The sequence below is a fragment of the Chelmon rostratus genome, chromosome 12 (assembly GCF_017976325.1).
Source record: "Chelmon rostratus isolate fCheRos1 chromosome 12, fCheRos1.pri, whole genome shotgun sequence".
Lineage (NCBI taxonomy): Eukaryota > Metazoa > Chordata > Actinopteri > Chaetodontiformes > Chaetodontidae > Chelmon > Chelmon rostratus.
In genome coordinates this window covers 17,388,475-17,401,615 of record NC_055669.1, presented here as the reverse complement: position 1 = coordinate 17,401,615, position 13,141 = coordinate 17,388,475, and the positions used below count along the sequence as shown (strand labels likewise).

The 13,141-nt window shown below is 42.3% G+C and overlaps 2 protein-coding genes across 2 annotated transcripts; one reads left to right on the top strand and one right to left on the bottom strand.

Annotated features, from left to right (window-relative positions):
* The first annotated feature begins 4,065 nt into the window (after window positions 1-4,065).
* Window positions 4,066-5,122, top strand: c1ql3b (complement component 1, q subcomponent-like 3b). Its single transcript, XM_041949579.1, has 2 exons — window positions 4,066-4,686; window positions 4,943-5,122. Exons 1-2 carry the CDS (start codon window positions 4,066-4,068, stop codon window positions 5,120-5,122), a joined length of 801 nt encoding a protein of 266 aa, XP_041805513.1.
* A 476-nt stretch (window positions 5,123-5,598) lies between these two features.
* pter (phosphotriesterase related) lies at window positions 5,599-11,394 on the bottom strand. The gene is made up of 5 exons (XM_041949601.1): window positions 11,329-11,394; window positions 10,413-10,870; window positions 9,765-10,030; window positions 7,338-7,478; window positions 5,599-6,916 (listed from the first exon to the last, which is right to left on the bottom strand). Exons 2-5 carry the CDS (start codon window positions 10,842-10,844, stop codon window positions 6,706-6,708), a joined length of 1,050 nt encoding a protein of 349 aa, XP_041805535.1. The 5' UTR covers window positions 10,845-10,870; window positions 11,329-11,394; the 3' UTR covers window positions 5,599-6,705.
* Window positions 11,395-13,141: the final 1,747 nt, after the last annotated feature.

The window sequence follows — 13,141 nt, the reverse complement described above, 5'->3', positions numbered from 1 at the left end:
TCTTTTGTAATGTCCATTAATATCCCTATTTTTGTGCTTGTTGACACACTTTAAATCTGCTCTGTGCTCTGAACAACTCCTCATTTTATGTTAATTGGGTTTATTATCATCCATGATGCTAACATGCTCACAATGGTGATGCTAACATCCTGATGTGTAGCAGGTTTACCATGTTCATCTCAGTTTAGCATGTTAGCATCTTAACATTTTGCTAATTAGCAGTAAACACAAAGTACAGCTGAGGCTGATGTGGATGCCATTAGTGTCGCAGGCAGCGTTGGAAGTCAGTAAGAGAGTATTGTAAGAGAGCTCGGTGAACATGTACATGCAGAGTGATGTGGGTCCTCTTCTACCAAATCCTGCTGTCTAAACAAGACAATACAAAATAGTTTACAGGCAGGAAAACTAGTCATTGCTGCCATCCTGTTTGGGAGTATTAGTAAGAGTACAATGTTGCACAGAGTGGGACAACCCAGCAACACTAAAATAATGTAGCTATGTCATAAGAGAAATGAAGCGGGCATACTTTACGTTGCTTTTCAGAGAAACTAATTATTTTTGTATGCGGTAATTGGTAAAATAATTCAATGAGTTTTGAGTGGAGTAACTTGTAATTGTGGCTATTTACAAATTTCCAGTAACTTGCACTGCTCTGGTCACAGGTTATTCATTGTGAACTTAAGTATTGGACAAATGATAAATTTGACCTGATGATGGAGCTAGATAAAAAGTTATTACAGTTCATCCTGAGGGGGGCAAGAATGTGTGAACTAATCCCATGTTGATCCATCGAGCAGTTGATTTTGTTTGAAACCACAATCCTCATGGTAAAAGTCAGTGGATCACCACAGACAGGAGGATACCATTTCATACAATTCACTTCTGCTCTAAGGGGCTTTACTGGCATGGGAAACAGATGTTAACACTATCAAAGCAAGCGGGGAAAAAGGACCGTCTGAGGGCCATGTATGTCTGTACGAAATTTCATGGCAATTCATCCAGTAGTTGTTGAGACACTGAAATTTTAACTTCAAAGTTTTTGGCTGTTTGTGGGCTGTAAAAAAAGCTGACAAAATCGACATATTATCACCAGATTGGCTGAATGTAGTGCACATGTTGTGTTTGCATTTCATCCAGAAGACACAGAAAAACACCCGCATTCATTTGGAGTCCTGTTTCTGTCCACCTGCTGAATTGAAGTCTTATTTCAGCTCAGCTTCAGTTTCCAGCGACTCCTGAGGGAAATACCTAACTCTAAAGTGACCAGCAAGGTCACTAACTTTGTCTGCTGCTAACTGAGGTGGTGGGCAGGTAGCATTCAGTGGCTTTTTAAAGCATTCCCACTGAAAACAGCTGCCTGTCTGGAAACAGCACTAATGAGAGTGGTAAGGTTGAGCCAATACAGTAAAAAGTTGTGGTCCATGAAGCGAGAACTGTGCGCTGAAAGATGCTAAAACGCTTCACAGAGCTCAGGGAACTGAAGAGCTGGTGATCATACCTTCCTGGGTTCATTACAAACAACTTTCACATGACATTGTTAATATAAAATTATTGATTGAAGCAGTTTTAATGGTCATATCTCAAGGTTATATGATATTATTCAACCCATCTCTTCTCCAACAAAGACAAATACAAACATTGGATGGGAACAAGGCCTCGACTTGACTCTCCGACACCAGTTGGGGTCGTTGGGGTATTTATTGCATTCACTCCTTATCTATCCATCTCTATGATTGCGAAAAATGGACCGACATGTATCCCAGTTCTGATGTGAGCAGTCACAACCAGCAATGTGCCACATGTTCTGGTCGCGTGTCTCTTCAAATAACTTCTGGACCTCATTACTGAAAATGTTCTCATGTCCAAAAAAACAGATAAATAAATGAACCCCATCCAGAGCCATTTATGGTAATATTTGGTGCACCTCCAACAGAACATGGTGCTACTGAGTTGATGAGTTGAATTTGATGACATTTCCATCATTGTTAGCTCAGAAGGCTGCTTGTCCTTCATCTTTTATACGATGCATCGAGGAGGCTGTGATGCGTCCTTGTGTCCTCAGACCGATGTAATTTACGTCAAATGTATCACTTGAAATGAGTTTCTCTTCATCGACGATGTGGAGAAGCTCTTCTAACCAGCACTTTGAATGCAAATGTTCTTCTTCAGCAGATATCTTCACCTCTTTCTATCATACCAATGTGTTTTTTGCTTTCTTTTTTGTTCGTGCATTGGTTCTCTTAAACTCTTTTGCAGCCTACACATCCTACATCTGTCCATTCTATAATAATAATAATAATAATAACAATAATAATAATAACAAAACTCAAATATGTGAGAAGCCAGAGATGTAAGAGGCAGTTTGTGGCTCTAAATAAAACCATTGATTTGAGTGTGTGACTAAAAAAAAATACATTTACATATTGAACTTACACATCTGATCATTGTTTGCTCATTTTTGCAGCCTTTTAACTACACCAGAGTGCCAATGGTTCTTTATGGCACACACACTCACTCGAGTTTGTGAAACCCAAACTCTTCAATTTAGAAATAAAGTAAAAAGTTTTACTGACCTATAATCTTTTGTTGAGATAAATGACTTTTCTTCCTCACAAAAACTTGAATCTGAGTTTTAGAATCAAAAATTCTGAATTTCAAAAATTGTTCACAACTATCCCTTTTTTTTAAAGATTTTGTTGTTTCTAAAAGTCAAAGATTCAAGATTTTGTGAGGAAGTAAATAATCTCAGTGAAAGATTACAGGCAGGGGAAACTTTTTTTAAAGTTTATAGTGGAGACAGTTGCCTGGAAATTAGGAGTTTTCTCAATTTTACAGTGCAGCTGCTGCATTTGTGGCTTCCATCGAATCTCATTGGGGCTGCAATCACAGCCTCCCACCACCCAAACAAACAAAAAGGCTATCCATGTTTTTCCTTCCTGTTGATCTATCTCTCCGCCCGGCAGTGAGGTGCAGGAGTGACAGCCTCTGCATTCAGGAGCATATCATCATCCTGCCCTCCTCACCAAGAATTAGCCCTTCATCACTCAAACCTCACAAAAGTTTCATCCAGACAGGACATTTTCTTTTAAATCTTGGAAATCAATATTAAATCTTCAGTTATAAGTTTTAGACTCTTTTATTATTTATTTAGGCAGATACCACCATTTCTTTAATTTAGAGCTACTATTGGTAAATGTAATCTGTAATTAATTAAGTGATCTCATCCTATTTTCCTTCAAAATGTTTCAGCATTTAGTCATTTTATCAGAATATTTGTTTGAAGTCATCCTTCACTGCCAGCTCCTATGACTCCCTCCTTCCTTTATTTCAGTGGCTCTATGGATTTTCTCCAAATGATAAATTGGACACGGGGAGCCACTGAGGTGTGACCAGGCGCCAAAGGAGTATAGCTTTTTGTTTTTAATGGGCCTAATTATGCTTCAGACCTTTAGAGCTGTTTGGATAAGTTGAGATAACGCGTTGTGGGGTGTAACGTCACAGCCACCAAAACAAAAGGCAATGCGTCCTCTATTAAAACGGAACGGAATGGTACAAACAAACGCATAGAATAAAACAGTCACGTTTCAGAGCTCCAAAGTTGCATCAGTGTTTGTATGTTTTTCACTTTCTCTCTTTTGATTGAAGAAATGCATGAATTCCATCCCATCCATCACCTCCACCCCTCCCCTCACTCTCCAAACACAGAATCGGATAACGGCTCATTTCGAGCCCATTCTCTCCTGTGGCACCGTGGTGGGAAGAAACTTGTGCTGCTGACTTTGTGCTGCACAATGCAAATTGCCTAGTTTTTGCTCCCCTGAAAGTATTTTGCTGTTGTTTTTCTTGCAGTGAGAAGGTGGAGATGAATCAGTTGAACGGATACTACAGCGCGTAAAAGTTGTGGATGGTTACTTTTGCGCATGAACATTTAAGGGACTATTTTATCCCTCAAAGTTGCAGCTTAATACAAGAGCGGGTGAAATTCTTCCCTCGGCAAAAATATCGCCAACAAGCAGGCTGGAAGACCATCCGCTCCGGAGAACACAGCGAATCCGCAGAGCGCAGATGATCGCAACTGGTGTTTGTGGCGTCGCGCTGGTGCTGGTGCTGGTGGTGCTGATCCCGGTCATGGTGAATACCGCCGGGACTCCCGCCCGCTATGAGATGCTCGGGTCCTGTCAAATGGTATGCGACTCCCACGGGACGGCGGCCACGGCCACAGCGAAGGCGACCAGCCCGATCAAAGACAACCGCCTGGTTCAGTCGCTTCCGACGTTCATCCAAGGTCCTCAAGGAGAGCCGGGGCGCGTCGGGAGGATGGGTCCGAGGGGTCCAGGTGGCGAGCCCGGGCCACCTGGACCTGCAGGTCCGCCCGGCGAGAGAGGGGCGCCGGGCCCTCCTGGTCCGCCGGGAGCACCCGGAGCAAACGGGCCCAACGGTGCAATCAGCGCTGCCACTTACAACACAGTCCCAAAGATTGCGTTTTATGCAGGACTGAAGAAGCAGCATGAGGGATATGAAGTGCTGAAATTCGACGACGTAGTCACAAATCTTGGCAACCACTATGACCCCTCTACAGGGAAATTCACCTGCTCAATACCGGGGATTTACTTCTTTGTTTATCATGTGCTGATGCGAGGCGGAGACGGAACCAGCATGTGGGCTGATCTCTGCAAAAACAATCAGGTAGGACGCTTCATGACATAACTAAGTAACAATATTTTCATTTGTTTTAGCTTTCCTTTGTCATTGTTTACAGTACACCGTGAAAAAACGCCATTTGATGCACACATTTTTACTTTTTGCATTTTTACGCACAAGTTTTACGCACAGTTGCACCTCGAAAAGACACTCCAAAGATGCATTTCCTGGAGCTGTCCGTGGTTCTGATTTCAAAATAAAGACACGTTTCATCAGCACAAATGTCAAATTTGCCTTCCAGGTGAGAGCCAGTGCCATCGCCCAAGACGCAGACCAGAACTACGACTACGCCAGCAACAGCGTTGTCCTACACTTGGAGCCCGGGGACGAGATTTACATCAAACTGGACGGCGGAAAGGCGCACGGGGGCAACAACAACAAGTACAGCACCTTCTCCGGCTTCATGTTGTACGCTGATTGAAACACGGAAACAATCTGCTGCGGGGGTGGGGTGGGGGGGTCTGCTCTGCATATAGCTTGCTTCACTGCTCATGCTCAACTGAAAGTCACTTGGATTATTAGAGACAGAGCTCACCATTTTCCATCTTGCAAAAGAGTCCAGAAAGGTGTGGAGGATGTCATGATCATCAAAACAGAACTGCACTTTGCATTGAAGAGCTTACAGTGTAATTACAGAATAATATTAATAATGAATTTTAAAGTGTACAGCACTGAATTGTACCCTTGTCAGATTGATTAGTGTCGCTATTGCACCCTGAATGAACTTTTGAGCTTGACAAATTAAGTTTGCTCATATGTCAAACATACTGTATCTGCTGTGGTTAACACATACTGAGTGAGTGTAGACTGAAAAGTTGAATGTGCTGACCTTTAGCACTCAATTATAGATGCTAAAATTATACCCACATAATCACCACTCTGTTCACGGTGTTGTTAGTCCATGTGTGTGCTTTATTTTTCAAAATGACAGTTGTTGCATTTTTGAGTGAAAATGTAAAAGCCGTACTGATGCATGATTATAAAAAAAAGTGACATTTCAACACTTTAAAGAGAAGCTAAATGTGTAATGTTCATATTGCAGCACCGTCACCGAAATGAAATGTAACTCATTTTTCTTGTCTCAATGTGACAGCTGGTTGGGGCAACAGGGTGGTCTGGTGGTTAGTCACCATCACAAAACTGGACAGTCGCATTGACACAAATGTTGGACGGCGACGCACAGCGATCTGCCGGCTGACTGTTAAGCCCCTCCAGATATGACTGTCAGCCAATGTGCAAAATACAATGTACACATTAAATCCTCTGGCTCACTTTCTGATCCTCTCAGAAGATGAATCAAAGTTATATAGCTGTTCACGCTGCACAGTCAGCTGTGGCGATCATGCCATTGATCATGTGGTGAAGTCACCCTGTGAGGCCACCTGTTCCCAGATGAGAGGAGAGCGTGTCCTTCATCGGGGCCTGCCAGCCAGTCAGCCTCCCATAGACACCCAGACACCCACTGAGGGGCAACAGGACAACTCATCTAACACAGCCGCATTGTGTCGAGAGCAGAGCAGCATACTGATTACTAACGCGCTCGTTATTCTCATCCCATGTTTGCAGAAATGTCACTTAGAAATACAAAAGAAAAAAAATTAGCACCATATTCGTGAGCACCGCTGTAGATCTGGAGACGAAGGAACACACTCCTCTTAGATTCGCATTTCTGCAGACAGGAAAAAGCTATTTTGTGACCAAAACATGGCTGCTTATGAGAGGCACTGTGATCTCCTTCACATAATTTGCATACAAAGTGAATAATCACAAATACAACATCAAGTTTCAATTAATAAGGGCCTCTAAAAATAACTCTTTCAGCTGGATGAAAAAACATCCTATAATTATTCTACAGTCATTTCTCAATTCTGAAAATATGATTCATTGGTTTGAGGGTCCACAAGGACATTTCTAAATGAGTTTGTGTTATTGCAAAAGATCTTTAAAGTATTCATTGTACATGTTCACTCGTCATCTGAAGGTAAAATAATCGCTGCGTCAGCTTTATTTGAAGGTGAGCCAGCGTTTGGGGTTGTCGATGAGGATCTTGTCCACCTGGTGCTGCGAGATGCCCCTCCTCAGCATCTTCGGCACAATGTTCTTCAGGATGTGCGAGTAGCCGTGGCCGCCGTACTTGGTGAGACGGTTCTTGGTGTGGATGTCGTGCGCGATCACTATCTTGTCCTCGTAGCCCTCCTTCACGAGGAACGCCAAGCTGAACACGAACAGAGAAACGGGAAAAACTTAATACAAGTGTGATTTTTTTGTTTATGAATATACTGTAATTCCCAGCCTGCTCTCGGTGTTGTTGTCTTTTGTATGTGGCCTGATTGGTAATGTTGCGAGCAGCATCACTCATTCATCACTCCTCCTGCTGACACTCACTCCTCCCTCCGCTGTGGATGGAGATCAGTGTCTCACAGTCTCTCAGAAAAAAACTGGAGGACATGCTCTTCTCTCCACAGGGAGTAAAAACACAAAAGCAGCACTTTGCTCTAAGTGACATACCCCTGATACATGAATGTGGACGGATACATTCAGGGATTCTCTTAAGAAAATGCAAAGATGACTCTGATCTCACATTTGAACACTGAGGCCATAATAAAAAAATGCAGGACCTGACCAGCTGTACTCACGCCTTGACTCTCTGGCTGTCGCTGGGCATGTCCACCTGCAGGTCATACGGGTAGTTCAGCATCTCTGTTCCAAACAGGTCGTACTCCAGGTAACTCCCCAGTTTGGCAAACTCAAGCAGTTGACCGTCATCAAATATAGTCCTGCAGGAAGAGAACACAAAGTTACCGAAATGAGGGTGAGACGTGCTGCGTTTTAAAAGAGAATCTTCCAGCTTGTTTATTAAAAAGTTCAATCAAAGTTTTATATGGGAGTAAAATCTGATGAAACGTCTGGAGCTCCCCTCAGAGCGGAGAATAATAACAGTGACTAACAGAGGTCAACTGATACGATACACATTATTAGTAACGAAGGGGAGCGAAAACCGATATTTGGAGCAGAAAATGTTAGCATCACAGTTTAGAAGAATACAAACTCCAACATAAAACAAATGCCTTCACGCACATCAATCAAATGATGCAAAAGAGAACTTTTCAACATTATCTTATATTATCCGAGCAGCATTTCTGATAAAATGAACTGAGCTCCCCAAAGTTCTATGAAGTAAAAGTAAAAATAAAGTAGAACTAAATAAAACTGATGAAATTTAGAGTGTGAGTCCCTTTCTCTAAGTGTCCTCAATCAGTAGTCCCAGTTCAGCAGCAGCAGACTGTGGTGCAGAAAGCAGAGTAGCTTCCTCTTCTCATAAAACCCTCTGGGCTGTGACTTTGGACACTTTCACTGGCAAGCTGGACATTGTTTCATCACAGAAATAGATCATAAGACTGTGATGTTTATTGCAACTTCAGCAGTATCTGCTGCCTTACGGCAGGCTCAGACGGGAGGCAGCTCTGCCCGCTTCCTCTCAGCGACCATGTTAACCAGTTGGGCTGCTCAGACAGGACGGCTCGCGATCTGAGCGATACTTGGGGCATCTGGTCTATTTTCTCACCGCGCTGAAGCAAATCTGACGTACTGCTAATCTTTTGATAAATGATGAAATATGCTTCTAATGCTGGCCAACCTTGTCCTGCCCCTCTCCCTGCTTACCTCCTAGAGTTTCAACACTCCTGATGTCTGCCCATCAACTGTATTTATTAGAAATACTTTAACTGATGCTTGTGATTGTGTTTTTAAATTACTTATTCGACATATTTGTCAGCTGTGTCTTAACAGACCAACGCAGTGAAATGCGTTTCTGGTGTGAGCAGCCAGGCTACTGCTGACATACCGCAGCGCTTTTGCCTCCTATCTGACCCAACATTTGTTCCAAGTGGCCACTTGCGGTATTGCAATGAAAAATCTCCTGCAGCCCAAAGAGCATTTTACCAGTAGACCACTGATAATTTAAAAAATGCAGAATATGAACAGGTAATCAGTCGACACCTAGTGACTAAACTAAGTTGTTGTGAAGAGCAGATCTGAGATAATTTGGGTTCAACTGTGGAATGATATAAGTTATCTTATATAAGACGGCCTTTTTTTTTCGTTCTTCTTAGGTTAACATTTTGAATACAGACGCTAAAAGCAGTAACCGCATGTGAAACGTCATTACAAATCAAAATGTTTGTCAAGATCTGGTTTTCATTCACAAACTGAACGTATATCATAAACCTTTACACTGGTAATCATGCTTAAACATCTGACTCATATAACTGCCCTACAAATTAGGAGAACATTTTTAGTTTTCGCTTAATCTCCCAGATTTCAGCTCTGATCAGTTCAAACCGATTTCCACACATGTCCATTGACAGTATATTTCTTGCCGGAAACAGTCACTGCCTTCAACAAGCCCAGCTCAAAATGTTTCCAGTCATGAAAGGTAAAGAAACAAATGAGGAGATATTGCAAATTAGCTGATAATGCACCAGATTTCCCTTAAAAACCAACAAAAAGTCGAAGAATGTGTTGCACTTTAAAAGCCTTAATCTTTAAATTAGATTTTCACGCCTGTTATTCTGACATTCTCTGAATACATACTGATAAATTTCCAGATTATTTTAACTCCACGTCTCAGAAATTTGGTTTGATATGATCCATGATGGGCTGTGTTGTGGTTGGGAGTGAATGGTGTCCATCTACAATGCAGGAAACAGCCACCTCATTTTTGCTATTGCTATAATGAGAACACTTTACCATTAACACATTTTAATATAATAACTGTGAAACATTACTAAATACTTATACAACAATGTAATGATCTCTGAGGATAATCTGCCTCTACGCTGCATTTCACACTGTGATCCATCCAAGGAAATCTGCTGGCTTGTCTTGTGATGCCAAACAGGGAGAAGAGTGTTGTTCTTGCAGTTCATTCTTGCAGCATAGGGGGTGAAATGAATGAATAATGGGACAGGATGTAGTGAGGTTTAAAGGAAAGGTCGGCCTGATTTTGATTCTAATAAAAAGCTAATAAAAACATTTCCTGAAAGCCCTCAGAGACTTCTCACCTGTCCAGGTGTGACATGACAGTTTTGCTGATGTCACCGCCGGCCTCCTGAAGAATGCGGACGACTTCGGTCGGAGCAGCGGGGTTCCTCCCAGGATGGATGATGACGGGGCAGCCGAGCTGGGCCTGAGCGTGAGCCGTGGCCCTCAGCACCTTCGTCTCGCTCTCCGTGATGGGCCAGCCGGTGCCGATCTCCCCGATGACGCCGCAGCGGATGTCTGTGCCGTCGGCGCCGTGAAGCACCTCGCTGACGATGATGTCCGTGAGCTGACGGGCAGGAAATGAGTTACTGACATATTAAAATGCTTCTTTTCTGCTTTCTTAGTTCAGTCCCTTTAAAGTACATGTTAAGTTTGAGTGATATTTTCTAAACCTCCATGAAGATGACGTGCACGTTCTCTGTGCGTCACAGCGAAAGGACTGCACAGAGCAGCCAGAAACCCGTTCAAATCAATCAAAAGACACAGAAGAAATACTTGTATGTAAACGCAGAGCGTGCTGAGAGAATGGGACATGTGACAAAAATGTCAGCAAAACCAATTGATGCTCAGCGTCCTTCCTGTCTTATGACCTGGTCACAAAGCACCAGAGGCAGATTCTGATTCACACAACTTGGTTTAAAATACATTAAACCATCTGATTTTCTGACCTTCTCCACGCTCATTCTCTTGGTGGCCTCAGTGTGGGTGCAGTCCACATAGTACCCTGCTCCCGCGACAATGTGGACCCCGGTGTCCTTGGCCAGCTGCCTGAGGGTGGGCAGGTCCCGCTCGATGCCCGTGGTGGTGTTCTCCACGATGGTGCCCCCTCCGGCCTTCCTGTAGGCCAGCAGCTCGTCCCGCACTGCGGTGGTCTCCTGCAGCAGCAGCAGGTTCTCATGGCAGCTGTAGGGGTTCTGTCTCAGCCAGTGCATGTGGTGCATATGGAACGGGTTCTCCGCCACTGCCTCCTCACCTGGAGGGGGAGGGAAGTAGCAGCACTCAAAGCTCATGGTCAGGTGCTCGTGGGTCATGGTGCGGCCCAGCTGGTCCGGATCCACCAGACCCAGGACGGTCTGGACCTTCCCACTCAGCTTAGACATGATTGGTGTTCAGGGTTTCCAACGACCTGAAAGGACACGTGTTATTAATTTATTTTTAAATGACACAAATACCAGATCTGGTTAAGTTTTGGCAGGTCTGTGCAACAGATGTTACAGATCAGGCAGCAGGGTGTGTTTGCTCCAAGAGGCTCGATAACATATTGACCAGTTTGACTTCACAGTTAAAAAGGAGAGCGACCTTTGGACTGCATAGACCTGATCCACATTAAAACTATTCGGCTCTGTCTCGGAGTTGAGCTTATTTCCTCTCTTGTTTTCACTTGCTCGGTTTGAAAAGCAGTCCCGCAACATGACAGTCGTGAACTTACGGACAGCAACGTTTTGTGCTGCAGCAACTCGTTAAAATGAAGCTAAAGGAAGGTGCAGACTGACAACAGAGCTACAGCAGAGGTGGGCGGAAACTTTAACTTGATCGACTTCAGTCCTGTGATGTGTCTAAACGGCTGAAAGACACTTTGCTGACCTTGTTTGTGTTTATCGGGCTCCACTTCGACCACCATGCGAGCCGAGCTCCACTGGCTGCACAGACAAGTCAGCTTTTAGCAGCGGGATGTGTGAACTGTCGCGAGAGATCACGAGACTACCGTTACGCTGACAGGAAGACGATTAATAAATACGATAAAAAATATAAACAGTATCACTTTGTAAAAAGTCACCCATTATGACGACTATTGAAGTTTTAACTCAGGACTTTATTAGTTATTAGTATATCATTTACTATAGTATATGCAGTATACTATACTATACTATATATAGTATAGTTAGTTTTAAGACATTAATGAAAAGATATGCTTGGTTACAAGGTTGTGAAAAATCTCTCCCTTAATTATCACTGATATACTGCGATATCACAATTATCGCAGTATTTTCATAAGCCAACAGTAAAAGTTAGTAAGTTATCTCAACTATAAACATTAGCAAGTCATTAATAAAGGGTTGTTATAATTCAATTCAAGATTCATTATTGTCATTGAGCATGGCATGTCAATGAAATTTGCATTGCAACCCCCATGTTAGAAACAAGATAATAAGATAGATAAGAAAGATTAGAAAGAATAAAATTAAGATAACTACAATAAAATAAACCAACATGCTATAAAAATAAATAAAAATATAACAGAATAAAAATATACTAAGGCAATAAAAATATACTAAACAATAAAATATACCAGTGAATAATCCATCAAGTCTGCATTTATTAACTAAATGTTGATAAGCTATTAATTAATGCATTTTGGTCTCATGTGCTCTGTGGCAGTTTTTAGAGGGTGAAAAGTCAAAAGCTCTGTGTCAGGCCGGGATAGAATGAGGACTCAGGTGCAGAGTTAAACAGTAACAGACTTTATTTCACATAATAAACCAATGAACTCTTCGGCAAGTGTGAAAGCAATGGCTATGGAATTATTCTTGATCAATACTTTCTGGACCAGACTGCGGTCAAAACACAAAGGGAACATAAAACTTAGAATAACACAAGACGCTCTGAGAAGAGGAATGGAGGCTATAAAACTTAGATAGCAGAAATCGCTCCAGAAGGAGGAAATATAACAAAGCTATCAAAATTAATGATACCAAAAAAAAAAAGAAAAATAATTTAATAACAAAAAACTCTCACAAGGAGGACTATGAAATATCTAGAAAGAAAACAAAGACTACTAAATGTGAACAACAAAAACACTCTTAAAGAGGACTATGGTTCTACAATGAAATAACAAAGGAACACAAAAACCCAGAACTAGACTATAAAATTTTAACAAACAGAAAACGCTCACAAAGAGGATCAAAGGCTTACTAGGAGACTTGAGTTGTGGCTGTGGATCTATGGTGGGCACAGGTGACACGACCTTCGGACAAAAGACACACTGGCACGAGACAAGGGAGACGCAGACTATTTAAACACATGGAGGGTAATAGGCAACAGGTGGAGACAATAGGTAATCAGGCTGAGGCACCGGTGACACATGAGGGAGGGCAAGTGCTCTGAAATGACAGGAGAGTTAGGTTTACAAAATAAAACAGGAAATGACAAGACAAAAACCCAAGACGAGCGAAACCTCACACTCTGATGCTGGAGATGGATGAACATCAGCAGCACCCTGGTAACCCCATAACTGTTATTGTCAATAACTTATAATCTAGGCTATAAAACATCAGTAAATTATTTTACAACTATTTATAAAGCAGTTAGTTACAATTAACAAACCCCTTATAAAGGGTGAATTAGTAGAAACCAAATTTCAGGCCTTTACGCACAAATCAAGTCTCACTACACAAAT

What these genes read in the sequence shown, in the direction of transcription:
- c1ql3b (XM_041949579.1), top strand. Translation starts at nt 4,066, where the DNA reads ATGATCGCAACTGGTGTTTGTGGCGTCGCGCTGGTGCTGGTGCTGGTG. An exon ending in ATCTCTGCAAAAACAATCAG is followed by an intron (nt 4,687 to 4,942) that starts GTAGGACGCTTC and finishes TTTGCCTTCCAG; the next exon opens with GTGAGAGCCAGTGCCATCGC.
- pter (XM_041949601.1), bottom strand. Translation starts at nt 10,844, where the DNA reads ATGTCTAAGCTGAGTGGGAAGGTCCAGACCGTCCTGGGTCTGGTGGAT. An exon ending in AGAGAATGAGCGTGGAGAAG is followed by an intron (nt 10,031 to 10,412) that starts GTCAGAAAATCA and finishes CCTGCCCGTCAG; the next exon opens with CTCACGGACATCATCGTCAG. An exon ending in GACAGCCAGAGAGTCAAGGC is followed by an intron (nt 6,917 to 7,337) that starts GTGAGTACAGCT and finishes GTTCGTGTTCAG; the next exon opens with CTTGGCGTTCCTCGTGAAGG.